Source organism: Pinus tabuliformis, chromosome 3_2 (assembly GCF_031772625.1).
Source record: "Pinus tabuliformis cultivar Carrire ecotype Pingquan chromosome 3_2, CPIR1, whole genome shotgun sequence".
Classification (NCBI taxonomy): domain Eukaryota; kingdom Viridiplantae; phylum Streptophyta; class Pinopsida; order Pinales; family Pinaceae; genus Pinus; species Pinus tabuliformis.
In genome coordinates, this window is record NC_142302.1 from 819,171,020 (window position 1) to 819,198,176 (window position 27,157).

Sequence of the window (27,157 nt, forward strand, 5' to 3'; positions counted from 1 at the left end):
TTTTTATTTTTTGATTTTAAAATAAAAATTAACTTGTTAGAGTAAATATTTTTAGTAAATAAAATTTTTAATATTTTAAATTTTTATACCCTAAATAAAATATAATTCTCTATTTCTTTAAATTAAAAGTAATTTATCCACATATATTTTATACTTCAGAAATAAAAAACAATCTAACCACAAAAATTTTACCCACTCTTAAAACTATGTCACAGCACCACCTATCCCTAATATACATACCACAAATAACATTGTTCTTCAGAGGGGAATAACACTCAGTTAAAACTATGCCGAAGTAAAATTTGACCCTGAATTCAATTGTAACCGAGTCCGAACTTATATGTAATAATGTTACTTAATAGTGTTACTCATCTCATGAGCGCTTGCAAAAAAATTCGAACTTTGCTCATAATTCTTTGAAATTTTAATAACAATTTCAAATTAATAATGCCACTCACTTCAAAGGTCGCTAAAAATTTATATACAATATTTCCATGAGATTTTTATTTTTTCGCTTTATAGAAAAAGTAAGGTGTTTTTTTAAATCAATCAGTCCCAATTTATTCTCACATATATCTCTTATGTCTAATTTCTTTTCATAAGATTCAAATTAATAATTCGATGCGTACTAATTAAGGTTCACACAAACCAATTTATTTACACCTTCTAAATTACGTTTGACAGTTTCTACACCATCCCACCAGGTCTCCAGGTTGCAGGCCATGTCTGCAGGGCTTTTGACAGTTTCTAACACGATCCCATCAGGTCTCCAGGTTGCAGGCTGTGCCTGCAGGCTATTCATCTGCAGTATCCATGGAAGATATATAACGAAATAACCTCTTCAATAATTGACGTGGCGTAATCTGTATGGCTGAAGCCTCTTTGGAAAAACTAAAAAATCTTCCCTTTTCATATAAAATGATGGTTTTAATCACTATTCTTATCCCGGCTGTTTTACGACCATTGCCAGCAGAAGCTTTGAAGTTAAAGGTTTACAAATTGCCCTGAAAGACAACGAGGGCTCGGTTACAATATCAGGAATTGACTTTCAGATCACCGATTAAGCACAGGACAATCAGGATAGGTTGAGGGTTTTAACATTGTCATCGAAAAATGGGATATGTTGAGGGTTTTAAAAATGTAATCGAAAAATGAGCTTTGAATAGCGTACCCACATACATATACTTGGAAAAGTGTCTTTTAAGTTTGGTGCAAATATATAATGACCATATTTCACGAAAATTGTGTCCAAAAACATTGAACACTGATCATATTTGACAAACATTTTGCCCGTAAAATTTCAGCACTGAATGGATAAAAGCTTCTGTATCAGGACAAATCCAATCTGTCATTAAACCTATAGATCCAAAAGATTATGTTTGAAAGGGCAATGGCTTAATCTCGGAGGTTCCGATGTTGGTGGCAGTCATAGAAAAATACTGAAGATTTGCCAAAATATGTTTGGATTCAGGCAAACAAAGAATCCTTGAACCTGCCCAGTCTCAAACCCTACACAATGCGATGAGAGAGGAATCCAACATTTCTTTTCAGGAAAGAAGAAATTGACCATTCAGAAGGTCAGAATTTTATCCATGGTGAAATGAAATGAAAGATTCTGCTACTTCCCTATGTTTGCATAATTTTTTTTTAGAGCCGTGAGCTTGAAAACTGTCCCTCTTTTGCCCCGGCTTCTTGAGAACCGCCGAGGAAGTAATTGACATTAGCAATTTATAAAAAATGTAGCCAAATTTTATTAAATGTCATCCAGCAACAATGTGACCATTTTTTTTCAAAAGGCGAGCGATAAGCACTTATCCCTTTTCTTTACATTGTTTGGTAAAGGATAAGCGCATATTTCTGGCCATTACATCATTTTGGATGGATAAGTAACAGCTATAAATATCAGTAGAGACGTTATATTTTACCTTACATTTTTAAGGGGATTTTGCCATTTAGTTTTTAAAAGTTTTTGTTACAAAATTTAATCATAATTATAAGAATGTTTAAAACTTTTTTTAATGATAAAAATTGATTCAACACTAACACTTTTAGTAAAGAAACCTAAATCCTATAATCTAAATTTCACAAAATTTCAACTAAATTTTAATCAAAATCTTAAAAAAATATTCACTGTTTTTAGAGCAAAATTGTAACCAAGTTAGAATAATCTATTATAGTGTTTGTCGAAAAATCAAGCTGTATCCAATCGTTATGTGGTCAATCAGCCATTTTCCGTCGAGCCGACGAGAAATTGACCGTCCACAAATTAGTCAGAGTTTGATAGGATTTAGGTGCGTCCTTCCCTTTTGCAGAACCGTCTGGAACCGTCAGCTTCAGAGCTTCCCGTTTTCTGTTTGGCTTCTTTAAGACGGCTAAAGCCTGCTTTTTTACGTTCTAACTCGCTGGGTTTATCGTGAGGATGTCAAGGGTTTTGGGATTAATATAAAAGCCGTAATGTATTAATTATATATATATATATATATTAAATTATGGAAATTCGAGTAAGATTTTAATATAATTTGGTACTTTTTTTTGTAAATTCAAATTATAGTTGTTAAATTTTAAAGTTTTGGGTACCCCAGAGATTTTTTTATTCAGTGTTGAATTCATTTCTACCATAAAAAATATGATTCAAATACTATTGATACAAAACATTTTGAATTATTTTATCTTAAATCTAACCACTTTTGACTGTCAGTCAATTTCTCCACCTCCATACACCCTTCCTACTGCTTTCTTCAATCATAGCAAATTAGATTATATTTTTGAATAACACAAAAACTATCTCACTAACCACTTAAATTACCTTTAAATTTTATTTTATTATTAATTTAACAATTAAGTTTTAATTAGCTTTTCATTACCCAAAAAAGTCAATTTTACTTAAACTCTTTGCTAGAGGTTTTCGAAAAGGCAACAAGGTAAGGGATAAAACTTCTCATCCCTTGCCTTTAACTCACTGGACAAGGGATAGGCACAGGTTTTGCAAAGGTAGGGGATGCGCTTAATATCGTTTTTACATCAATTGGAAAAGGATAAGTACCATTACAGATCAATTTGCAATACATTAATTTTCTCCCAGTTTAATTACAGTGTAAATATGCTGAAAATGTTTATGTTTTGAAAATACCAGTCCTCCAATTACTCGGATTTTCCTAAATAAGCAGACTAAATAGTAAGTGAAGCGGATGAATAATAGAGTGTCTATTGTACACAGAAATGCAAACCGTAGGAGGTCCAAACAAAAAAAATAAACATTACGCGAACGAGTTTAGCCAAACAGTGCACAATATGTTGAGGAGGTCGAAAATTCACTCTCTGATTCTCAAGTGGTCACACGGTGGAATAGAGAACTGACCTTGCAGGGAGGTGGCATTACCGCCGCAGAAAACGACTTTATAGTCGGTGCTTCCGGGGCAAGTGAAGGTGCTGGTGGCGTTGTCCTTTGCATAGGTGTAGGCCTGGGGGCATTGGCGCTTGAAAACCATCGAATAATTAGTCGGACGGCAATTCTTCAAATATTTCCCCGTACAGCAATACTGTGACGTATTAAAACGAGTGCAGGCGCTATCGCATCCGCCGTAAACCCTCAATTCAACGGGGCAGATCGCACTTATATTGCTGCTGCAGGTGACTGCGTTGCACGAAGGGTTGGAGGGTATGATCGACATTGGCAGGTTGAATCCATCGATGACAGATATGTCATAAAAGTCGCCGTTGTGGTATTGATTGAGAGAGTATCCGACCATCGTCGCAGGGGGGTTTCCGGAGCCTTGACAGTTTAGCAGACCCCCACAGTCCCCAGTATTGCAGCTGCCGCGGCCGTTGCCGTTGAAGGAACACCCCGTGCGCCCCCAAAACCTACCGCCTGTTGTACCATTGGCGACTTGAACCCTCCACGACTGCCCACTGTCCAGCCGTTTACCACCGCCTGATGAACCCGCTGCCCAAACAGTGAATCCGCAGTTGTTCTGGATCTCGAAGATCGCACCTCCTGCCCCTGCAAAGATAAAAATTGCAGATATAAAACGTAACCCTTGGAAGAAAAACAACAAAAAACAAAAAACTGTAGTCAGTACCCTGTGAAACGCAGATAAAAAATGCTGACAGGAACACGAGCGGAAATCTCTGTGCTCTGGCCATGGCTATGATTCGAACTTTCAGCAGCAAAAGCCAAAGTATGAGGGCGTCCATAAAGTGTCCACATCAACAAGCAGAATTCCCTGTCTTCTGGCCATGGCTGTGATTCGAACTTTCAGCAGCAACAAGCAATAGCCTACCAGGCGACGATTCATGCCTGTTCTTACCGGTCGCTTCTGCCCGCCATTGTCCATTTTTGGTGTACAGACTTACTTTCCGATTTTTAAATAGTACGACTGGAGGAAATTAATGTAGTGACGGATTTCTTTTGGGATAAGGTTCATTACCACAACACATTAGTATATAATGTGGTTGATATAGTTTTATAGGTTTTTTTCAATTATATTAGTAAATGTGGTTAATATTAGTTCATAGATTTAGATAAACTGTATTAATAATTATGAAAAGTATAATGTAAAAATAGCTATTAAAAATTAAATATTTGTAATTGTTAAAAATGATGTAAATAATAATATAGTTATTGTATTCATATTATACTATATATTAATATAATACTATGTTTTTATATAATATATTATTAATAGTTATATTTAAAACTATAACATAATGAACATAATATTCTAAACCAAGGGATTAATAAACCCAAGGAATTTGTATTAAAGATCCAATGGATTATAAATCCAAGATATTTAAGTTAGACCTTAGGATTACTATAATAAACATTGTGAATAATATTACACTGTGGGAATATGAACCCTTAGATAGATTAATAAACCAAAGAGATTGATATCATAAACACAAGAGATTATAAACCCATGAGAATAATATTAAATACAATGAATTAATATTATAAACTACAGGGATTTAAACCCTAAAATAAACATTAAACTCTAAGATTAATATTATTAACCTTAGGATTAACATTATAGACATGTGCTATTAAGAAACCTAAAGGATTTTAAACCTATGGGAATAACATTAAAACTTAGGAACATAAACCCTAAGATTAATAAACCCAAAGGATTAATACTATAAACCCAAAGGATTATAAACTTAGGTGTTAATATTAAACCCTAATATTAATATCATAAACTCAAGGGATTAATAAACTCATTGAATTAAAATTAAAAACACGAGGGATTATAAACCCAAGGGAATAACATTAGACCCTAGGATTAACATTAAACCCTAGGAATATAAACCATATGATTAATATTATAAACCTTAGGATTAATATTATAAACCCAAGGGAATAACATTAGGCCCTAGGATTAACATTAAACCCTAGGAATATAAACCATATGATTAATATTATAAACATTTTATAAGCTGTGTGATTATCATGAACCTTACGATTAATGTTATAAACTCAATGGATTAATAAACCCAATGGATTAATATTAAAAACCCAAGGGATTATAAACTCAAGGGAATAACATTAAACCCTAGGATGAATATTAAACCATATGAATATAAACCCTAAAATTAATAAACCCACAAGATTAATATTGTAAACCCTATGATTAATATTATACTATAGGAATATAAATCGTATGAATAATATTATAAACCTAAGGAATTTATATTATAAACCCAATGGATTATAAACCCAAGGGATTTATATTAAACCCTAGGATTAATATTATAAACCCTATCAATAATATTATACCCTAGGAATATGAACCCTTAGATTAATAAACCCAAGGGACTGATATTATAAACCCAAGGCAATAATAAAAACAAGGGATTAATACTATTAATACTAAAAACTCAAAAAACACAAAGGATTAATATTGTAAACCCAATGTATATAAACCCTAAGATAATTATTATAAATGCTAAAACAAACTTGGTTGACCATGGTTGATTTTCATGTTGAGACAATATTTGTCACAATGCAATGTTCGACCATGGTTGACCATGATTGATTTTCATATGGAGAGAATCTTGGTCACAATTTGATGTTGGACCATGGTTGAGCATGGTTGACCATGATTGACCTTGGTGGACAAGTTGACAATGTTTGTCACAATACAATGTTGGACCATGGTTGACCATTGATAATGATGGTTGTGACAATGTGACGTTGGACCATGAGACAATCTTTATCATAATGCGACCATGGATATTGATGATTATTGATCATGGTTGATTTTCATATTGAGACAATCTTTGTCACAATGCGACATTGGACCATGGTTGGTAATGATTGACTATGGTTGACAATGGTTGATTTTCATATTGAGACAAAACTTTTCATAATGTGATGTTGGAGCGTGGTTCAACGATTGACCATGATTTTTTTTGTTTTGAGCTAATCTTTGTCGAAATGCGACATTTGACCATGGTTGACCATGATTGAAGACGGTTGATCATGGTTGATTTTCATATTAAGACAATCTTTGTTACAATGTGATGTTGGACCATGGTTGACCATGACTGAGCATGGTTGATGATGGTTGACAATGGTTGAACATGGGTGATTTTCATATTGAGAAAATCTTTGTCACAATATGAGATTGGACTTTGGTTGATCACGGTTGACCATGATTATAAACCAAAGATATTTATATTAAATCCCAGGATTAATATTATAAACCCTATGAATAATATCATACCCTAGGAATATGAACCCTTATATTAATAAACCCAAGGGATTGATATTGTAATCCAAAGGGACTAATAAATGCAATGGATTAACACTAAAAACTCAAGGGATTATAAACCCAAAGTGAATAATATTAAACCCAAGGATCTAATATTAAAAACCAAATGTATATAAATCCCAAGAAAAATATTATAAACCATATAGTAAACGTGGTTGACCATCGTTGACCATGGTTAATTTTCATATTGACACAATATTATAAACCCAAGAGATTTAAATTAAACTCTATGATTAATATTTTTTTTTCCCGTAGAAAAAGCCGTAATTTCTATTAAGTCAAAAGAAATTACATTCTGTAGATGCTGAGCATATGCATACTGAGGCTGGATGCCTCTCAAAACTGTCTAAAAGAAACTGTGATAATGGTTCCAAAACTGAACAGGTAAACAAAAAGAAATCATTCCTCTCCCCAAACTGTTTATCTCCACGCAGGGAGTGTGCCACCTCGGAGAGGTATATATCCAAAAAAAAACAGTAGAATGAGAAACATATACTGTATATGTTTTCAGTTGTTGTGTCGTTACTGTGCAGCTGTAGCTTGCTGCCCAAAAAACAAAAACTATGATTGTCCGCCATGGGTCGATACAGTCCATATATAACAGATTATATATAAAAGCATAAGAAAAACAGTGTTTTGTGTATGATGGGACCCCTTTCATTGCTGAGCGCCCCTTTGAGCCTGTTGATCATCAAAGGGTTTGTGGTAGTGTTGAAAGAAGGTTCCATCCAGTTCTTCCTGTATTAGCCAGTCCGCTTCTTGCCTCTGCGCTGCTTGCTTGGAAAGGTAGTCCGCCCGAGCGTTGCGCTCCCTGTAAATATGATGACAGTCAAATTTTTCAAAAGCATCTGTTAGTCTGAGTGCCTCATCCAGTATATGTCTCAAAGAGAAAGCAGTGCAAATTGATTTTCTGGTGAGCCAATTGCAGACAATCTTTGAATCTCCAAACAATTGTAGTTTTGTGCATCCTTTCTCATGTGCAAAGGAAATGAGGTGTTTTGCAGTGGTGAGCTCGGCATAATTGTTTGTGCCCCTTCCCAGGTGAATTTGGAGCATGAAATAGTGGTTTTCTCTGAGGTAGAGGAGGGCTCCCCCCCCACAGCCTTCCTCTTGGGCTGAGCCATCAAAGTAAGCCCAGGGGATAGATTTATCTATGAGTTCTGGGGTTATGGTCCGAGGAGGGGCTGGTGGAGGATCATCAGGTATGAGAGCAAGATCTGCAAAAATGTGGGCAATAATGACAGGCCAGTGAGGAGGTTTTTGGTCGAAAATTGCACGGTTCCTTGCTATCCAGATGGACCAGCACATGAGGAGAGGGATGTTCTTATCTTTTCCAGAGTGCTGCTCCTGCCAGTTTTTCCAGGCCTCTATGATGGATAGGCCATGCCATTGATGGAGGGAGGGAGAGCGTGAGGTAAGAAGGGACCATTGTTCTTGAACTACCGGACAGGAAAGGAAGAGATGTTCAGTGTCTTCTTCATTCCTTCTGCACAAATGGCACCAGAAAGGTCCATAGAAGGATCGTTTTTTCAAGTTTGCCCCAGTAGGAATTTTGTTGTAAAGGATAGCCCACATGAGCAGTCGCGTTCTGGGGGCTGCTTTTAGATGCCAAATAGCTCTCCACCATTGCTGTGTATTGTCGGGCTGATATGGTTGCATGAGCTGCAGGTATCCCTCCTTTGGGGTATATAATCCATTTTTAGCTAGTGCCCAAACAATCTCGTCTTCCTCCTCCGATATTCTGATGTGTGCTTGTGTGAGAGCCTCAGTATATGACTCCCATTCTTGTCTCCATTGTTCCGGAATGTGGAGATCTTGCGATGTCTTCCAAGCCTGATGAAGAAAACTGGAGTTTTCTTGGTCTGCAATATGAGCAACATGTGTGACACCCTGATCCATTAGATGTGCTATGAGCTGCCCAGATAGTCTATGCATATTTCCGCATCCAATCCAGGGATCTATACCAATGCGGACAGAGTTCCCCTGTTTGATTCTCCATGTAAGTCCCTCCCGAATAAGGGGAATGGAATTAAGGACTGCTTTCCAGATGATTGAAATTCTTCCACTTCCTCTTTGTTCCCTGCGAATCCAGCTGAATATGCTTTCCGGTGCAATGTATTTTTCCATAACTACTTATTTCCAGAGACTATGAGATGTGAGAAGTTGCCATCCCAATTTTGCTGCCAGTGCAGTTGCAAATAAATCTAGTCTCTTTATTCCCCAACCTCCCCATTTTTTTGGTCTTGCTATGGTGTCCCATTTTACCCAGGCGAAGAGATTTCCCTGTTTATTCCCCTTCCATAAGAATCTGCGGCAAATTTTTTGAAGCCTGGTTAAGATCCCTCTTGGTATCCATGCCAGAGACATCCAGTACACCGGCGTTGCTTCCAGCACTGCTTTTATAAGAGTGAGTCTTCCTGCCCTTGTGAGGTATCTATTGTACCAGACATTAATTCTCTTCTCCACCTTTGTGATTAACCATATCCAGTCAGCTATTCTGTATCCTCCATGTTTCACACGGAAACCCAGATACTTCAGCCCTTCCTCCATAGGGTGAATTTGAAAGGGGAAGCGATTTTTTGTGTAGATGATTTCTTGTGGAGTACAACCAAGAGATGTTAAGGTGGATTTTTGAACATTTATAACCATCCCTGTTGCTTTCTGGAAGAGATCAAAGACGTGTTGTAACGTTGATGAGTCAGCCATGCTTCCATTTAAAAAGATAAGTACATCATCCACAAACAAAAGATGAGTAAGGGAGCAGTTGTCCGTAATTTTAATCCCTTTTATTCGACCTCTTCTGTGTTCAGTAGCAATCAGCCTGCTAAGCCCTTCCATGATGAGTAGGAACAGGAGGGGAGATAGGGGGCATCCTTGTCTGAGGCCTCTTTCGGCTGTGAAGAAAGGGGTGGGGGAACCATTAAGGAGGACACTGAACGGTACATCGGAGATACAGCTCATGATTCTTTTAATGAAAAGGAATGGGAATCCCAAATGGGTGAGAAGCATTCTGATGTATAGCAAATTTACCCTATCAAAAGCTTTTGAGAGGTCAACCTTGAGGATCATTCCTTTCAGATTTTTGCTCTGCATAGAGTGAAGAAGCTCTTGAGCAGTACCAATAGCTTCATGGATCTGGCGTCGGTGGAGGAAAGCAAATTGTTCGGAGGATATATTGGCCGAGAGGATGGGCTTGAGCCTGTTTGCTAGGATTTTGGCCAAAATCTTATAGAGGCAGTTGCAGAGCGAGATAGGCCTAAAATCATTAAAGGATTCCGGCTTATCAGATTTGGGGATGAGGGCAATGAAAGTGGCTTTGATGCTCGAGGGGACAGATCCTGTAAGGCTACAGTGATTGATAGCTTTGAGAATGTCCTGTCCTAGCAGCTCGAAAAAGGCTAAATAGAACTCAATGGTCCAGCCGTCAGGTCCCGGGCTCTTGTCCTTTTGGAAACCTCTGATGGTAGCTTCCAATTCCTCCAATGTAATTTCTTTAGTAAGCTCCTCTGCATCTTCATCATCCACAAATCTGGGGAAGAGTTCTGCCACTCTCATGATTTCTAATAGACTTGCTTGTCCCGGGGCCTTGTATATGTTCCTGAAGTGCGATGAGGCTAGATAGGCAAGTTCTCCAGGATTGCTAACCAGATGTCCTTGATCATCTTGCAATTCCCAGATAGTGTTGATCGCCTTCCGACCATTTGCAAAACGGTGGAAAAACTTTGTGTTCTCATCCCCCTCAAGCCAAATGGCTCTGCTCCTTAGTCTCCAGGAGTCCTCCCTGTCTCTGAGAACCTGTGTTCTCCTATTGATGAGGCCTTCATACATAGATTTCTTGTCTGGGGATATATAAGTTCCATCTGAGTGGGCTTCAAGAACCTCAATAGCTTGTTCTGCCAGAAATATTGTTTGATCATCCTGTTTTCTCTTCTTTTTTGCCCAATCTCTTGAAATCACTTTGATTTCGGAGAGGTTCCTTACAAATCCAGTGGCTGGGTCCACATCCTCAGGAATCGGATGTGCTTTCCAGAAATCAGATATTAGTTTGATGTAAGTGGGATCCCGGAGCCAAGTTGAATTAAATTTGAAAGGGGCTTTTTGGGCCTGTTGTCTTACTCCCATTTCCAAGTATATGGGCCTATGGTCCGAGATCCCACCACTTCCCACCCACTGTCGAGATCTAGGGTGTTGGTTGCAGAGCACTTCCTTGATGATGAAACGATCCAGCCTTCTAGCTAGGCTTTGGTCCCCTGATCTGTTGTTCTTCCATGTGTATTGGATTTTTGCAGAAGGGAGATCAATCCAATGATGGTCTTCTAACAGTTGCCCAAAGTAGTCAAAGAGGGGGTCGATTTGTGCCTGATGTCCCCATGATTCAGAGAAACCCAAAGAGAAATTTAAGTCTCCACCCAATATAATGTTCTCAGCTTGGAGAAGAGGGGAGCTGAGGAGCTTTTGCCAGAAAAGCTCTCTGTTTAGACAGGGTCCATAGACATTGATGATTCTAAGATTTTCCTCCAGATCTTTTGAGTATATGTCTGCCCCCAAAAAACCCCCTCCACCCCAGATATTCTTTAGATGTATGGAATTGTTCTTAAAGCCAATAGCTATGCCTCCTGAACGGCCTGATACATCAATGGCTGTAAAAGTCCACCCAGGCAGCCATAAACCAAGTATGGAGGTTGCGGAGTCTGCTCTACATAAGGTTTCTTGTAAGAAGATGATGTCCACAGGGTTCGAGAGTAAGAGGCGCTTCAGGGCCGATTTTTTATCCGGGCTGGCCAACCCTCTACAGTTGAAGGACAAGATTTTCATGGAGGGGGGTGGGGGAGGGTGTCCTGCGCTCTAAGGGCCCTATGAATAGTATGTTGTCTGCCTTGGAGGACCTCGTCCTCCGCTTGTTTCTGAGCTTTTGACATTGAGGTAGGTCGACCACGCCCCTGCTTGGGCGAGAGGATATGGGACTCCACCGACAGCCCAATGGAGTCCGAGACTTTCAGCTTAGTGGTCGAGCGGGTGGGGTATCTCGGGGATGAGTTTACCGAAGGGGAGGGCGAAGGAAAAGAGGGGAGGGGGAAAGAGGGAAGCGAGGAGGAGGTGGGAAAGCCAGATGGCTTCGGGATGGGGCAGGACACATAATGCGAGCGGGGAGGGGGTTGGGTAGGGCATACAACCTTTACCAGGTCAAGTGCAGACGGGGATGAGGGAGGGGGGATCCTGATAGGGGGGGGCATGCCAGAGGCAGATAAACTCAAAGATGCAAGTAGAGAAGCAGAGGCAGACAATATAGAGGACGTACCCGAAGAGAAGACAGCTCCCTTTGCGGCTTTTGAACGCGTCAGAGGAGGAGATGGAGGCCGAGTCGAATTCGATGCTTGCTTCTTGCGGCGAGGTGCTGGAGGCGCTTCCACCGTGTCCGATGTGATGTTATGGTCTGCCCTTGGTGCCACCGCTGCAGGAGGGTCAGGTAGACCTTCTGTAGTGGGCAGGTCCTGGCCTGTAGCTGTCTGCTGGGTCTTCTGGAGGAGGGGGCAGTCCTTGTATAGATGACCCACCTGGTGGCATCTTCTGCATTGATAGGGGATGCCCTCATAATCGAGCTTCTGCTTCCTTGAAGTGGATTTCCATTGTATTGTGATATTTTCCGGCACTCCTCCTCTGGTGTCCATGTGCACTAGAATTCTTGCATAAGCCATCGAGCCCGTCGAGATGTAGGATTTATCAGTTTCCATGAAAGTGCCGAGCGCGTTCCCAATTCTCCTGAAGATATCGTCGGACCAGTACTGAAGGGGCAAGCCCGGCAGTCTGACCCAGACCGGTCCAATGCCTAGCAGCTCCGTCTCCGGGTCGAAGAGGGGCGTCCACCGCTTGAGAAGGACCGGGGCTTTCTCAAAGTGCCAAAACGAAGAAAGAACCCAGCTCGTGTGGTCCGCCCTTGCAAATCTGAGTGCGAACCATCCCCGCACGAACGTTTGAACAGATGGGATTTCCGCTAGGTATTGACCCTAGATCTCTGTCACCCATTGCTTTATTTTTGCCGCCGTGGTGTGTCTGCCTCGAATCCAACCCACTAGAACACAGTCCGCCAGATCCATGGCGTCCCCCCACTGTATATCCTCTTCCAATCTCAGGAAAACGTCCTCGGCTGTGGATTTAAAACAACGTTGTTTCTTAGAGGGGCGGGAGGACATGCGGCCCGGGTTAACAGGAGCCTGTGAGCCCGCAGGGGGGGGAACAGGAGGGGGGGATGTGGGATAGACCCGGGGGCGGGGATGGCTTCAGGGAGAGGGGGGACGGCGTGATAGCTGCCAGAGGGAACGGGAGGGGCCGAGGGGGGGTTAGGTTCCGAAAGGGGAGGGTTCTCCACAGGATGAGAAGGGATCTCCACGGGGTTTGCAGGGAATAGGGATTGGGAGGGTAAATCCGGCAGATGGGGGGCAATGCCGTTCGGGGAGGACTGTAAACAGTCCGCTAGGAAACCAAGAGAAGCCGGAGAGGGAACAACAAAGGAGTTCCAGGAGGAGGGCTCGCCAGGGTAAAGGGAGGAGGGGAGAGACGGGTCAATCGGAGGAGAAAGATGCTCAAAACTAGCAGACATATTCCCACTGTGCAGACCCCCAGATGATGTGAACGTGGAGTGCCAGATGGAGCTTTCCGCCAGCGGGGAATCCGAATAATCCACCTCTTCTGAGTCCATGTCGACAGCTGCAAGTGCCCACCTCGGAAATCTGGTAACCGCCTGTTAGTGCCCGCCTCGAAACCTGGTAACCGTTTAGGGTCGGCACCGACAGCGGGGAGACCGTTTAGAATATGCAGGTGGAAGCGATTTGTTCACAGGTCGTTCTCTCCGGTGGAAATGAAGACTACCACCTCCATGCGCTGTCGGCTGATCGGGTGAGAAGGCACCGTTTCGATGCGAGGAGAGCAGGTAGCCAGGTGAGAAACTAGGGTAAAAAGAGAAAATGGGGGAGTGAGGGTAAAAAGGTTAAATGGAGCCGCGGTTCGAGAGTGAAAAGCGCAAGAAACCGGCTCGGAAAAAATGAAGTACAGGAGGTAGTACGGGGAAAAGTGGGGGCTTACAGGGCCGTAGGACGGCCTATAAACCCTTGTCAGTAGGGTTTCATTGCCTATGATGCAGAGCCGACCCCATCCTCATCATCTCAATACTCTTCTCTCATGAACCGAGTATCTCCGCTCCGCAAATTTGCAACCTCATTAAGCTAATCATCACTCTATGATTAATATTTTTAATATTATAAACCTTGTGAATAATATTATACCTTAGGAATATGAACCGTTAGATAAATAAACCTAAGGTATTTATATAATAAACACAAGGGAATGATAAACCCATGGGAATAATATTAAACACAAGGAATTAATATTATAAACCGAAGCAATATAAACACTAAAATAAACATTAAACCCTAAGATTAATATTATAACCCTTAGGATTAACATTATAAATGTATGTGAATAAAAACCCAAGCGACAATATTAAAAACCCAAGGGATTTTAAACCCAAGGGAATAACATTAAACCTTAGGATTAATATTAAATCGTAGGAACATAAACCCTAAGATTAATAAACCCAAAGGATTAATACTATAAACCCAAGGAATTATAAACTTAAGAGATCAATATTAAACCCAAGATTAATATTAAACTCAATGGATTAATATTAAAAACCCAAGGGATTATAAATAGAAGGGAAAAACATTAAACGCTAGGATTAATATTAAATCATAGGAATATAAACCCTAAAATTAATAAACCCAAGCGATTAATATTGTAAACCCTAGGATTAATATTATACCCTCGGAATATAAATCACATGATTAATATTATAAACCTAAGGAATTTATATTATAAACCCAAGGGATTGATATTATAAACCCAAGGCAATAATAAAAACAAGGGATTAATACTAAAAACCCAAAAACACAAAGGATTAATATTGTAAACCTAAGTTATATAAAACCTAAGATAGATATTATAAACCCTAAAACAAACTTTGTTTACCTTGGTTGATTTTCATATTGAGACAATATTTGTCACAATGCGACGTTGGACCATGGTTGACCATCGTTGACCATGGTTGATTTTCATATTGACAGAATATTATAAACCCAATGGATTATAAACCCAAGAGATTTAAATTAAACCTTAGGATTGATATTATAAACCTTGTGAATAATATTATAGCTTAGACATATGAACCCTTAGATTAATAAACTTAAGGGATTTACATCATAAATGCAAGGAAATGATAAACCCATGGGAATAATATTAAACACAAGGAATTAGTATTATAAACCAAAGCGATATAAACACTAAAATAAACATTAAACCCTAATATTAATAGTATAACCATTAGGATTAACATTATTGTTGACTTAGGTTGTCATTGATGTCAATATGGCAATATTCTAGATACTAGATGATGATATGAAGCCAAGGGGAAGCAGAGTAGATCCATGAAGAAACGGGACCAAGGCCATCAGGAAAGCCAAGCCATGAGACATCATTGAAAGACATTGCAAATCCAAAGGAAGACATTGGAGCAAGAGGAGCCACATCGAAGGAGCATTGCATGTAATACATGCCTACGAAGAACCGAGAGGAAGAAGTCATCAAAAGAGGAGTTAACATATTGGAGGAGCATAACAAAGCTATCGAAGGAGAAAACAAAGCTATCAGAGGAGCAAATCAGAGCATATCGGAGGAGAAAAGCAAAGCTATCCGGAGGAGCAAAATAGAGCTATCGGGGAACATATCGAAGGAGCAAAGCAGAGCTATCAGAAAAGAAAGACAAAGCTATCGGAGGAGCAAAACAGAGCTATCAGAGCTATCGGAGCTACCAGAGCCATATTGGGAGTAATATATGTGAAGGAGCCATATCGAGAGTAATATATGCCAAGGCGCCATATCAGGAGCAATATATGCCAAAGATCCAAAGCACAGTGGAGTTTACATGTATATGCAATATACACTATTGGAGGCGGAGTTTACATGTATATCGATATACACTATCGATGGCAGCAATTATACATATATCGGAGCATAGAGGTGGAGTATATGTATATGTCGGTGATATCGTAATCGATAGGTTCTACAATGAGCCACTACCTGAAACCCCCTACTGCGATATACATGTGCGGACCCGACGGTATATCTATTCGGGTGTATAAACAGATGAAGTCCGCGTTCAAAGTATTTCATGGTTTTCTAGTATATTTCATATATTCGTGCTTATTATATAATTGCTATATGTTGCGGACCCGCTGCAACATTAAGAAAGGCTTTTTTGGCATATCCCATCTGCCCATCGAAACTCGCATATCGCAATTTACAAAGGGGTGTCACCCCTGAAAGCGCCAATTGTGATATATGTTGCGAACCCAATGCAATATTGCAATTTGATTTAATATCATATCACATCCGCAGGAGAATCAGCCGCGATGTCATGGGCTCGACTTATAAAGGACCTCTGGAAGCTGCGACTGCCGATTGCGATAACATTATGGAGGAGTAGACCCGATGAAGTTAGCGATGTGGGTGTAGTGAGTTTGAAGTCCGACCTTTAGTGTTTCGGTCGGTTTTTTCATATATTCCTGTGTATTTCAATATTTGCATTACCCGGGGTTTTTCAGGCCAAAAGCTTATAATAACGGTTCCAATAGTTCAGGAGGCCTAAATGATGGCCATTGTGATTGGATGGTGACGTGGCATGTGGGGCCTTCCTAATTGGTACAGTCTCTCCGTTAACCAGTAAAGTCTGATGTATGAACATTATTAAAGAAAAAAAGGGACCTCTCTGATATGGTTTAACAAACATAATTTCCTTTGTAATTCAGCCTTCTCTTCTGTATTAACGTGTCTGTGAAGCATTGGCTAATCCGAATAGGTAGAGGAAACTACAGAGACTGAGGAGGGAAGTCGAAGGATCAAGCGAGGCAGAGGAAACTACAGTGATCGAGGAGGAAGCTGAAGAGCGAGCGGAAAGAGGAAACTGATGGTCAGAGGCATCAAGAAGATACAAAAATAGAGAACAAGGAAAGTGGAAGAGTTGTTGAAAAAGCTACAAGAAATAGAGGCAACTATAGGGTCCAACAGAACAGAAAAGGCCTGAAGGACCAACAAGACAGGAGCCATTCAAAGGGTGAGCTTCTCTGCTAATCGTGTTACCCTATGAAAGAATTAATCAGGTACACAATGCAGTCTGTAGAACAATTCTGGGATGTAATAAATAGAGTTTTATCTGACATTGTTTGAAGGGAGAAGTAATCAGTAGAGAAGTAGTCATGTTGAAGCATTTACTGTGACAGTAAGAACCAATTCTTGAACAAAAAGTTGGTTCTTATGCAGAGCTTAGTGCAACTAATAGTAGACTCACTAAAGCTGTGTGGAGACATTATCAGAGGTCATGAAGGCTATTGGAGACTCTATGTGGACAGTATGAAGAGTTGTAAAGACTCCTTCATAAGAAGACTAGTTGGCATTGATGTTGTAGCATGGAGACTACAGTGAAGCTGTAAACAGACAGAACTTAGTAAAGAAGAGTTCTGAGAACAGAACATTACTATCAAACATGCCTTGACAAGATTGGGTTGGAACCCTTGGGGTTGGTGCCTCAGAAGTAAGAAGGATTGGAGTCCTTGGGGTTTATGCCTCAGAAGTAAGAAGGATTGGAGTCTTGCGATTGGTGCCTCAAAAGTAGGAAGGATTGGTGTCCTTGGGACTGGTGTCTCAGGAACTGGAAGGATTGAAGTCCTTAGGAGTTGGTGCTCCTCAGTCCAAGATTGTTGCCTTGGCGAAATAGAGTTGGAACTCTAGAGCTTGGAGCCTCACAAAAGTCCAATTTGGTGCTTGGCAACTGATTGCAACCATTTATATATTGTATCTATTTTATTGCAAAGATTATATTAATAAACGCATTAATACTTGTTCATTTTGTGTTCTGAATGTAAATGTTTTAACTGGTAAAATAATAGTTGAAAAATAAATACTGATTCACCCACCCCCAAGTATTTCCAACAATTGGTATCAGAGCCAGTACCTTCATTCAAAGCCTAACAGCTTGAAGGCTGATCTTTAGAACACAAATGGCGAAGTCAAGGATGAAAGTCTCCAATTCTCCTAAGGATGTGTCTCCCTCTACCACTAAAATAGAAGACAATCAATTTGAGGAGGCTCCATGGTTTAATGGGAACTTTAATATATGGGAAGCAAGAATGAGGAATTTCTTACAGAATCAAGGCATTGAAATCTAGAAATCAGTGATTGTTGATAGCAGGATGGATGGAGAATCCATGGAGTACAACGCAAAAGTAATGAAGGAAATCTTGAATGGGCTACCTGATTCTATAAAGAAAAATCTAGGAAAATATTCATCAGCAAAGGGTATATGGGAAAAACTTCATGACCCTATGATGGGACCAGCCCTGATCACTTACGACATACAATTAATGTGTGATTGCGTGGATGATTTTTATGGTTGATTGGTTTTATGGCGCGATACTGGTGAGTTAATGTTGTGAGAACAACTGTCCTATCCACGGGTTTCGCTTCTCCCACCTCTTCACTATGCCAAAGAAACCCTAACCTTTGTCATTCTGTTGCTGTTCTAGTGCTCTGCTGCTCCGTCGAGGTGAGGTCTCTGCTACTGGGTTCTGGCTGCTGCTCCACGAGGGTTTTGGTTATACTTTTGTCTTCAAGGCTTTCGCCTCGTTGTTTGACTGTAAGCTTGACGTTTTGTTGTAGGTCATGGTCGTGGGGTGGCTCGACTCTCAACTCTCATCCGACATTTGAATAGAGGTAAGATCTCCTTCCATGCTTTATGGTTCTGCTTTATTTTCAACTATTACTAATTCTTCTCGCTCCTTGTGAACAGTGGGCACTCTGGCGACTGTGACCTTGGTTTGCGGCTTCCTTCCTCAGTTTGCAAGGGATCGGCTCCTCTGGAAAGTTAGCTCTCCTTAAACCCTCGTGCCCATTTTCAATTTCTTTTTATGGTTCTATTTCTTGGATTCTTATGGCCTTGTTTGGTGGCCACTGTAGGTGAATGACTAGGCTCACTGGCCGCTGGTCTCTTGCCCTGACACCTATGCTCTTGTATCGGGTAGGGTCATGCCTCGTTGTTTCTCTATCTGTCTATTTCGAAGTGTTTGTTGTTTGTAGTCTTTACTTGGTCTGTTGTCGAGGGTTGTGGCTTTGGCCTCACTATTTCATGGTTCTATGTATTTATGCCTCCGGGCTGTTAACTTATGAAATTGTAATTATGTCAGCTCTATGGTTAAATTATGAACTCGTAGATATATTCGGCATTGTTATGGATGACCTCTATTTCATTGTTCAGTCCCGTAGCTTGTCTGTGATTTTATATTTGTATCTTAGACTATAAATGTTTTTTGATATCTATATATACATAGAGATTTTGAAAAGAAAATAGTAAATGTGAATGATACAAGTTTGTTGGTACCTGTAGATGCTTGTTTCTTTCTTTGTTGGTAATTGTACTCGACTCTTCTGCAAACCCTCTCTGTTGATTTGTGGAACTCGATCGCATTTTCCTCTTGACTCTGTGATAATTTCTTGCTCTCTATCACTGTTGTGAAATGGGTAGATGAACTTAATTAATTAAGTTTGTAGGAAAAAAAATAACTTTAGACTGCAATATATGGAATCAGATTTTCTTGCTTCTCAAAATGATTGCATGCTTCTTTTTATTCAATAATATGATGGATGATTATACTGATTTTTTCCTTCCTTCTTAAAGATCACTGTACAATTATTTAAACTATCAGTAGTTACATTTTAGTTATTCATTGATAACTGTTCATCTTTGTCTGTATTCTAAAGTTAATTTGAAACAATAAATTAAAAATAAAAAGAACAGTAAATAAAAATAAACAATGGGCTGGGACAGCCTTAAACTTAATGTAAAATCTTGAAAGCTATTAACTAGAAATTTAAATGGAACTTTAAAAAAACTAATTGAAACTCCTTCTGGTCTGCAAAGACAAATACTCCAGCCATGACCTCCCTTAGCTAGATGCTCCTGCATCACCTTCACTCAAAAGGAGCATTGACCGCGACCATCAGTCAAGAAGATGATGGAAATCAAGAAGGAAATCCAGAACCCATCATAGAAGTTGAAAATGAGAATGATGACATCAAGGCTAAATCAGACCTAGAAGATGAAGTGAATGAAAAAGATTTTGTAGAAGATCTCCTCGCTCAACTTATGGCTGCCATGCAGGAGATTAATAATTTTAATAAGGAAAATCAGGAACTTAAGAAGATAGCACTAGCTGGTGACCAAGCTCGAACAAGGGATACAATTGACCTTGTCAAGATTCAAGTACAAGAAAGGGATGAAGAACTTGCTAAGCTTAAGAAGGAATTTCATCAAAGCAAAAGAAAGCATCATGAAGAAGTCATATCCATGACAAATCAATTGGATAAAGCAAAGAAACGGGAAGATACCTTGTCAAGTCAACTTGAACAAAGGCACAAGAGCTTGAACAAACTTGAAGAAGAGATTGGTCAGTACAAGGTAGAGGTCTCCTCTCTCAAATCTCAACTACAAGAAGAAAGGAAACAAGCACAAGGAGCTGAGAAGACAATGGAAGCATTGGAAATCATAGAAGGACAGGTTGATGAAGTAGGAAAGGAAAGAAACACCATGATCTATCAACTAAAAGCAAAGGATGAAGAAATCTTCAAATTAAAATCGAACATCAAACTCCTCAAGGTCGAAACATGTAAAGCTACAAGGATCAAGGAAGAAATGGAAATCAATCTAGTAAAGGAAAATGAATAAATCTTCAAAATGAATTCAGATGTCATCTCCCTTAAAATAGAAGCAGATGAAGCTACTCGTATCAAGGAAGAAACTGATAAACAACTTCCTAAGAAGAATAATGAGTGTGAAAGATTGGAAGAAGAGATTTTCTTCCTTAGAAAAAAGGTTGAAGGGATGAACAAAATCTTGAAGAGCTCTCAAGCCTTGGATGACATGCTCAACTATCAAAGAAGTCCATTTGATAAAGCAGGTCCTGGGTATGTAGGTGAATCCTCAAACAAGAATGATAATGCTTCAACCAAAAGTGTTGTGGGGAAAAATGCCTATGCAGGACGATCCTATCCACCTAAGGCGTGATAGTGCCTTAGCAACAAACGAATGCAGCTACTTCGGTTTCTTCCTTTATGAAATATGAAAGAGAGGAGATTGGTAGACTTACCGTTATCTTTCGGTTGTCCCTCGATCTAAATCCTCTCCCCTTTGTGTGTCCACAGCTACTTGCCTCCTCGCTTTTGCTCCCACGAGATCACAAGAGAACAGCTACCTGTGACAAGAGAACAGCTACATGCAACAAGAGAAGGACACAATACAAAGGCAAATATACATATTCATAAATGATTCAGGATTAGAGGTAAATCAAATACACTAATGCAAATCATACAATAAACACCAGCATATAGGAAAGAACCAAGAAGCTTTATTGATTGATAAACAGGGTTCAGGAAGAGATACAACCCATAGGGTTCCAACCCAGCATCTCCTTCCCAGCAGCAAGGAATTCCTTCTTCAGCCCCTTTCAAAAGCATAAACACCCAATGATCTAGCCACAATCCAACAGCAATTCTTTGCAATACAATCCAGCCCCCCTAGACCTCATGAGAGAGCTCTATATATAGGAGTTTTGGAGAAAGGATGAGTCAGCTTGAGGCTGGCATGAAGCTGACTAGTGTCCTCTCTCACTTCAGTTCTTGAGTCCACTTGGAGATTCTAACTTCCACTTGGAGATTTGGAACCTCTTACTCATCACCAGTCGAATTCCCTGATCCAAGTGTCATTTTGGAAGCTTCCTGGGCATTGACACCTTGAGGAATGAGTCTGCCACTTGTCCAAGTACGCTCAGCGCAGGTGGCCTTCTTTGCAGTTGACATTCAGCGTAGGTACAGAGTGGAGCACTTGACATTCAGTGCAGATGCTCAGTGGAGCAGTTGACATGATCCAGAATTTGCTTGTTTTTGAGTGTTTTCAGGTGGAGAATTTTTATAAACTGCTGTGGTTTGCTGGCCTTGTTCCTCTAGGGGTAGGAAAAACATGTTTGGGGACTCTGGGATCCCTTAATTATTGACATTTCATGCTCAGTGATGCAAGGCACAAAAATGTCTATAACAGTTGCCCCCTAAAGTATGAGGCTGTTTATCGGGTGAAATGCTTTATCCAGGGGAGTCCGAAGTTCATCCATTTGCTGGGAGGAGACCTGTAATAAGATACAATACAATACATTATGATTCATTCTGCTTTCATGATCTAGCTGAGGCGGGCATTCCCATGCTCAGCGTTATAAATACATTTTGGTACATAGAACAGACGATTGTCTGATGGTAGACTGATAGTTCTGGCGAAACTATCATCCTTTGAGAAGGATGATCATCTGCTGCAATGATGTACATATCAAATGTCTTTATTTTCCTGAATATATTATCGCAGCCCGGATGGATGAAACTAGATCTGGGGTCTTCAAACTCGTTCGATCTTCACTCTAAGTACAAGTCGATCCATGTGAGAATTTCGCTGAAGTCGAACATGGAAAGACATCGCTTGATTACCGGCCAATGATGTAAACCGTTAACAAGCGCGAGAGGAATCACCGATAATGATAATGACCCTCAAGGTACTGCAGTACAATTCACGTGGTGTGAATAAAGGACTTGACGTCGAACACCACGCAAAATCTTCTGGTCGAAGGTCATTGATGTATACCTGTCGCCGGAAGTGAGAAACTTGCCATTGAGGCATGCAAGCTTCAAAGCACTGAAGGGGTTGTTCCTAGATCAACTTCTTGGATAATGAGCTAATGTCGACAAGAAGTGATCCATCAAAGGAGGGCCTTAATGAATCCCACATCAGTGACACGGAACGGAGCTAATGATTTTAGTGGAGGTGAAAACAATCTGTGACATATGATTCAGGGTGGCGGTCATGAATGGATGAAGGATAATGTATGGCAGTGGATGGGACCTGGTTGACTCTTTCTGAACGACTTCTCTTGAACATATGGCGACACTGATGCGATGGATCGGTAGCATTACCCCAATTATGGATGGTGTGGCAAGGACCATGGTGATGTGATCGGTGAATGAAACAACCCAACCCGATGTGATACGGAGGAAAAGTGTCATGTTCAAGAGCGACCTGCTACCATCAAAGACTTCTCGATTTTTCCCAATTTTTCCCCAGTCATTGCTGACCAGTACCTCTTTATTTTTGTCAAGCTTGAGGAGGATAACATATGCTTGTTCTATAACCTGCCCTTCGGGCAAGCCCATCGCTATGTTTTAATGAGCCTAGCGATAGGGAAACTCGTTCTCGTCTAAAGACAAGTTTGTCGCTATTTAATAATTTTAACGAGTCTAACGACAAGGAAAACTCGGCCCTTTTCATTTTTAGAGCGTCTGAAAAGGTACATAAAGTTAACTCCAAAATTCCTTTTTCGTCATCTAATCCCTTAAGTCCGAAAAAGTATAAAACAATACAGAAGGGATGATTTTTCGGTACTTTTAACGAGCTTAACAAAACAAGCGCTCGATCTTTTTGTGCAATAATCCCTCAGGTCCAAAAAGATTAAAATCTAGAGGAGGGATAGCTCTTCCTGTTCTTTAACGAGCTGGAAGGCCAAAACTCGGCAATCTTTTCATATTTTACGAGTCAATTGAAAAGAGCTTAAAGAAGACTCGTCTTTTGAGGAACGAGTGATGAACAGGGATAGCAGCTGATTCCAGGTACAGGTTGGAATTTTCCAATCACGGCAGTGTCACAAGGATGGCTAGGTGAAATCACTCTTCGCAGCTGTTCCTCAAAATGGGTAAACAATCATATGGAGGTAAGCGATCGGCCAAATGAACGGTGGAGGTGAGGCTGCAGAAACACGACCAAGGCTTTTTATGGTTGATCAGGTTACATTCTTAATGGTTATTTACCGGGAAGTTCATTTTTTAACGAGCTTAAACTTGCTCAAAGCTTATGTTTATTTTTTAACGAGCATGAACTATGCTGCTAAAACTGCTCGAAAACTTATGTTTATTTTTTAACGAGCATGAACTATGCTGCTAAAACTGCTCGAAAGCTTATGTTTATTTTTTAACGAGCATGAACTATGACGCTAAAACTGCTCGAAAGCTTATGTTTATTTTTTAACAAGCATGAACTATGACGCTAAAACTGCTCGAAAACTCAGTCATAAGATAATATTGTCTCATTGTGAGATCGCTATTTTTAAAGGAGCTTCATCTCACTACGCTTTGCTCCACATCCTTTCTTTATGCAAGCTCAGAAACGACCAATCCTACGAGTTTAAAGGGTTAGACCTACAGGTTTAAAGGGAGGACCTAAAAATTTAAAAAATAAATAGTCACCCCTTGCAAGCACTCCAAAAGGTTTGCATGCCCCCAGGTATAAAATATGATTTCAAGGTTGCCCCTCCTCCTTCTCACTTCTGTTTTTCTTTGGGTGTTCACAGCTACTTGTCGTCTTGCTAGTTCAGTTTAACGATACTTGTCTTCTCGTTAATTTTAACGGGTCTATACAATACTTGTCTTCTCGTTAGCCCGACTTTTTATAGATTTTTCACAAGATCGCAAGAGAAGAACACTACTCAAAGACAAAACATTGGTGTTATTGAGGGAGGCTTACCTCTTTCTGGTTACCCAAATATTGTCTCGTTAGATCAAACACTTCCTTGGCCTACCTTTTTCAGGTTACCTAAAGATTGTTTTGTTAAACAAGACACTTCCTCGGCAATGCCTACCGAAATAGACAAAGATGGGCGACGGGCCCCGTCTTTCCCAAGTACCTTGACAAAAGAATCCTATTCTAGAACAACCCTCTTTCCTCCATGGACGGGGTACGGACTAGTCATATTCTTTCGCGGAAATCCTACCTTATACCCAGAGTTCTCCGCCGAAGCAGACCAGGGTGCATGCCCCCTGGGTTCCAGTCATGTCTTCCCGAATTACTCGCGCTTATCAGGAGGACGGACCGTGGGTTGAGACACTTCTTGCATGAATAGACCATTTAGGGATGGTAAGCGACTATTTGCGATGTGTGATCCGGGAAACGAAAGTTGGTCCACGAGCTTGACCATTCTTCCTCCATCTGGAAAACACATTACTCTAAAGAGTGAGGAGACTACTGCTCCCATGCAATATATATAGTCTCGTCCAAGGAGTAGGTTATAATCCAAGGGTCCTTGAACGACCATCACGTTCACTTGAACGGTCTTCCCCTTCAGTGTTATTGGCACATTGGGGAGGATTCCTAAAGGGCGACTGGTTCCTTTATCAAAGCCTGATAGATTTCTCATTTCAGGCAAAAGCGCAGGCGAACCAAGCGCTTTCCAAGCAATAGAGGAAAGGATACTCACAGATGCCCCCTCATCAATGATAGTGCCAGCCATTACCATTCTGTATATTTGACAAATAATTCTGAATGGTATACTGGCTGGCAACCGGGGTCTGCCTAGTTGGTTCCAATCAAAGGACACAACCAGGTTGCTTGGTGGTGGGACCGAGTAAACGGCCGGATAGCGCTCTGATGAACTTCCTTCCTGTGATAAAGGAATGGTGGCATTGCCCCCTTGATCATCAGAGTCAGTGCTGATGAAGAGAATCTGGACGGTGTCGTCTTGATTCTCCTCTGTGATGGTGTCATTCGAAGATGGAGCCTCTGAAGGCAAAACCGGGTCAACTACCGTATCAACCTTTTGACTTTCGTCAGGCATGGATCCAGACGGTTCATCTTTAATGACAGGTGCTTCGGCTGACCACCTGGGTGGGTCAACTGGATTCTCAACTAGCGAGGGACTTGGCAAGAGTTTTTGATATCTAGGAGGAAGATTCGCTCGCAATATCGGGCGATCTTCCAGAACTCTTTTCGCCTCGTCTAAGAAGGGACAACGGTGGATGGCGTGATCGCCTTCACACAGTCTGCAGGGAAATTTAGCTTTCCCGCTCTGTCCTGGAGCTTCACTCCCACTAGTTGACGGTGAACAATCGACATGGCTATCAGAGGTCGATGCTACCGAATTGTGCAGACGGGGAGACCAGTCTCTTAGTATCTGAGGGATACATGGACAATCTCTATGGAAGTGGTCTCCCCTGCATATGACGCATGGCGATTTAGGCCTTACGAGTGCGGTGTGTGGATTTCTGTTAGATGACGATTGTTTGCCCCCAGCCGCCTTAGGCTCTTTCTGCTTCTTTTCTTTCTTCTTCTTCTCCTTTTTCTCCTTAGGAACTCGGTTCTTTGACCAACCAGTTCCGTCAAGCGAAGAGGAAGGAGGAGAGGAAGATGAAGTAGAAGGCTGGGAGGCAACTCTTGTCTGATCTAACTGTTGACTCGACTGCTCAGGAATGGTGGCATTCTGAACGACATTGGTTGAAAAGAGCCAAACAGGTAGGCCAATTGTCAATCCTGGAAGCGACAATGTGGCCATGTGGGGCGCACCAATATCTCCCCAAGAGGAGAAAGGACTAGGATTCCCACCAAGGGGAACTCCTTGGTTGGTGTGCTCCATCTTTTCAACCTAAAGATCAACGTGGGAATAAGGGTGATTGTTCCGTTTAAAATAAATTGTTAACGACGCTTTTAGACACAACTTGCTTTTTCAGTTTTAAAGAGTCGAGAAAAAGCTAAAGATGACTCTAGTCTCCTTCGATATTTTAACGAGCCCGAAGTGACAAATGCTCGGTTGGACTTTTTCTGTTATAGAGTCTGAAAAAGGCCAAAAGAAACTGCTCTGGAGATCTAGGCAGAGGGTGTGCCAAACCTTTCGCGAAACCACAGAATACGTTTTACGGTACGGGTGGTCGATCTTCGTGAATGCTGTGTTCACTGCATCGCGATCAGTAGGGCGGCCGACACGGCTTCCTAAGGATAAAGAATAAATGCCTATAGGGGTCTCCCAATATATACGCGACGGTACGTGGGAGCACAAGTCCGTATTAGTGCTATCGTCTCTCAGGAGGAATCACCCACCTTCGTAGAGATCGACAGTCACTACGTTTAACGACGCCGGAACACGTCTCTACCTAGACCTCTACTGTGAGCGTTATGTTGCAAAGTGTTGTTAGGTTCATTCAATATATTTTAAGTTGATCTTTTTAAAGTTTGTCTTTCAGGATCACCACGAGATGTATTGGTACAAATTCCTAAATGTAGTCTAAGATGATAAGCAAGCTTTATAATCTTTCAACTTTGAAAATCTTAGCTACTAAGGGAAAAGAGAGCGACTATCTTTTCTCAAAGAGCAATCAGCACACTCTAATGCACTCTTCCTAAATCAAACATGCAATCTTATCAAAATGCAAAATGC

At 40.6% G+C, this 27,157-nt stretch overlaps 2 protein-coding genes across 4 annotated transcripts in view; both read right to left on the reverse strand.

Annotated features, from left to right (window-relative positions):
- LOC149183173 (PR5-like receptor kinase) overlaps positions 1 to 4,399 on the reverse strand; it is a 40,474-nt gene extending 36,075 nt beyond the window's left edge. For all 3 annotated transcript variants that reach the window (XM_089417063.1, XM_089417062.1, XM_089417061.1), the window contains exons 1-2: positions 4,080 to 4,399; positions 3,359 to 4,000 (exon numbers count right to left, since the gene is read on the reverse strand). In XM_089417063.1, coding sequence (XP_089273189.1) covers positions 3,359 to 4,000; positions 4,080 to 4,194 — 757 coding nt within the window. In that variant the 5' untranslated portion in view covers positions 4,195 to 4,399. The remainder of the gene's footprint in view (positions 1 to 3,358; positions 4,001 to 4,079) is intronic.
- Positions 4,400 to 7,424: 3,025 nt separating this feature from the next.
- LOC149183175 (uncharacterized) lies at positions 7,425 to 8,894 on the reverse strand. The gene has a single exon (XM_089414859.1). It carries the CDS (start codon positions 8,892 to 8,894, stop codon positions 7,425 to 7,427), a length of 1,470 nt encoding a protein of 489 aa, XP_089270985.1.
- Positions 8,895 to 27,157: the final 18,263 nt, after the last annotated feature.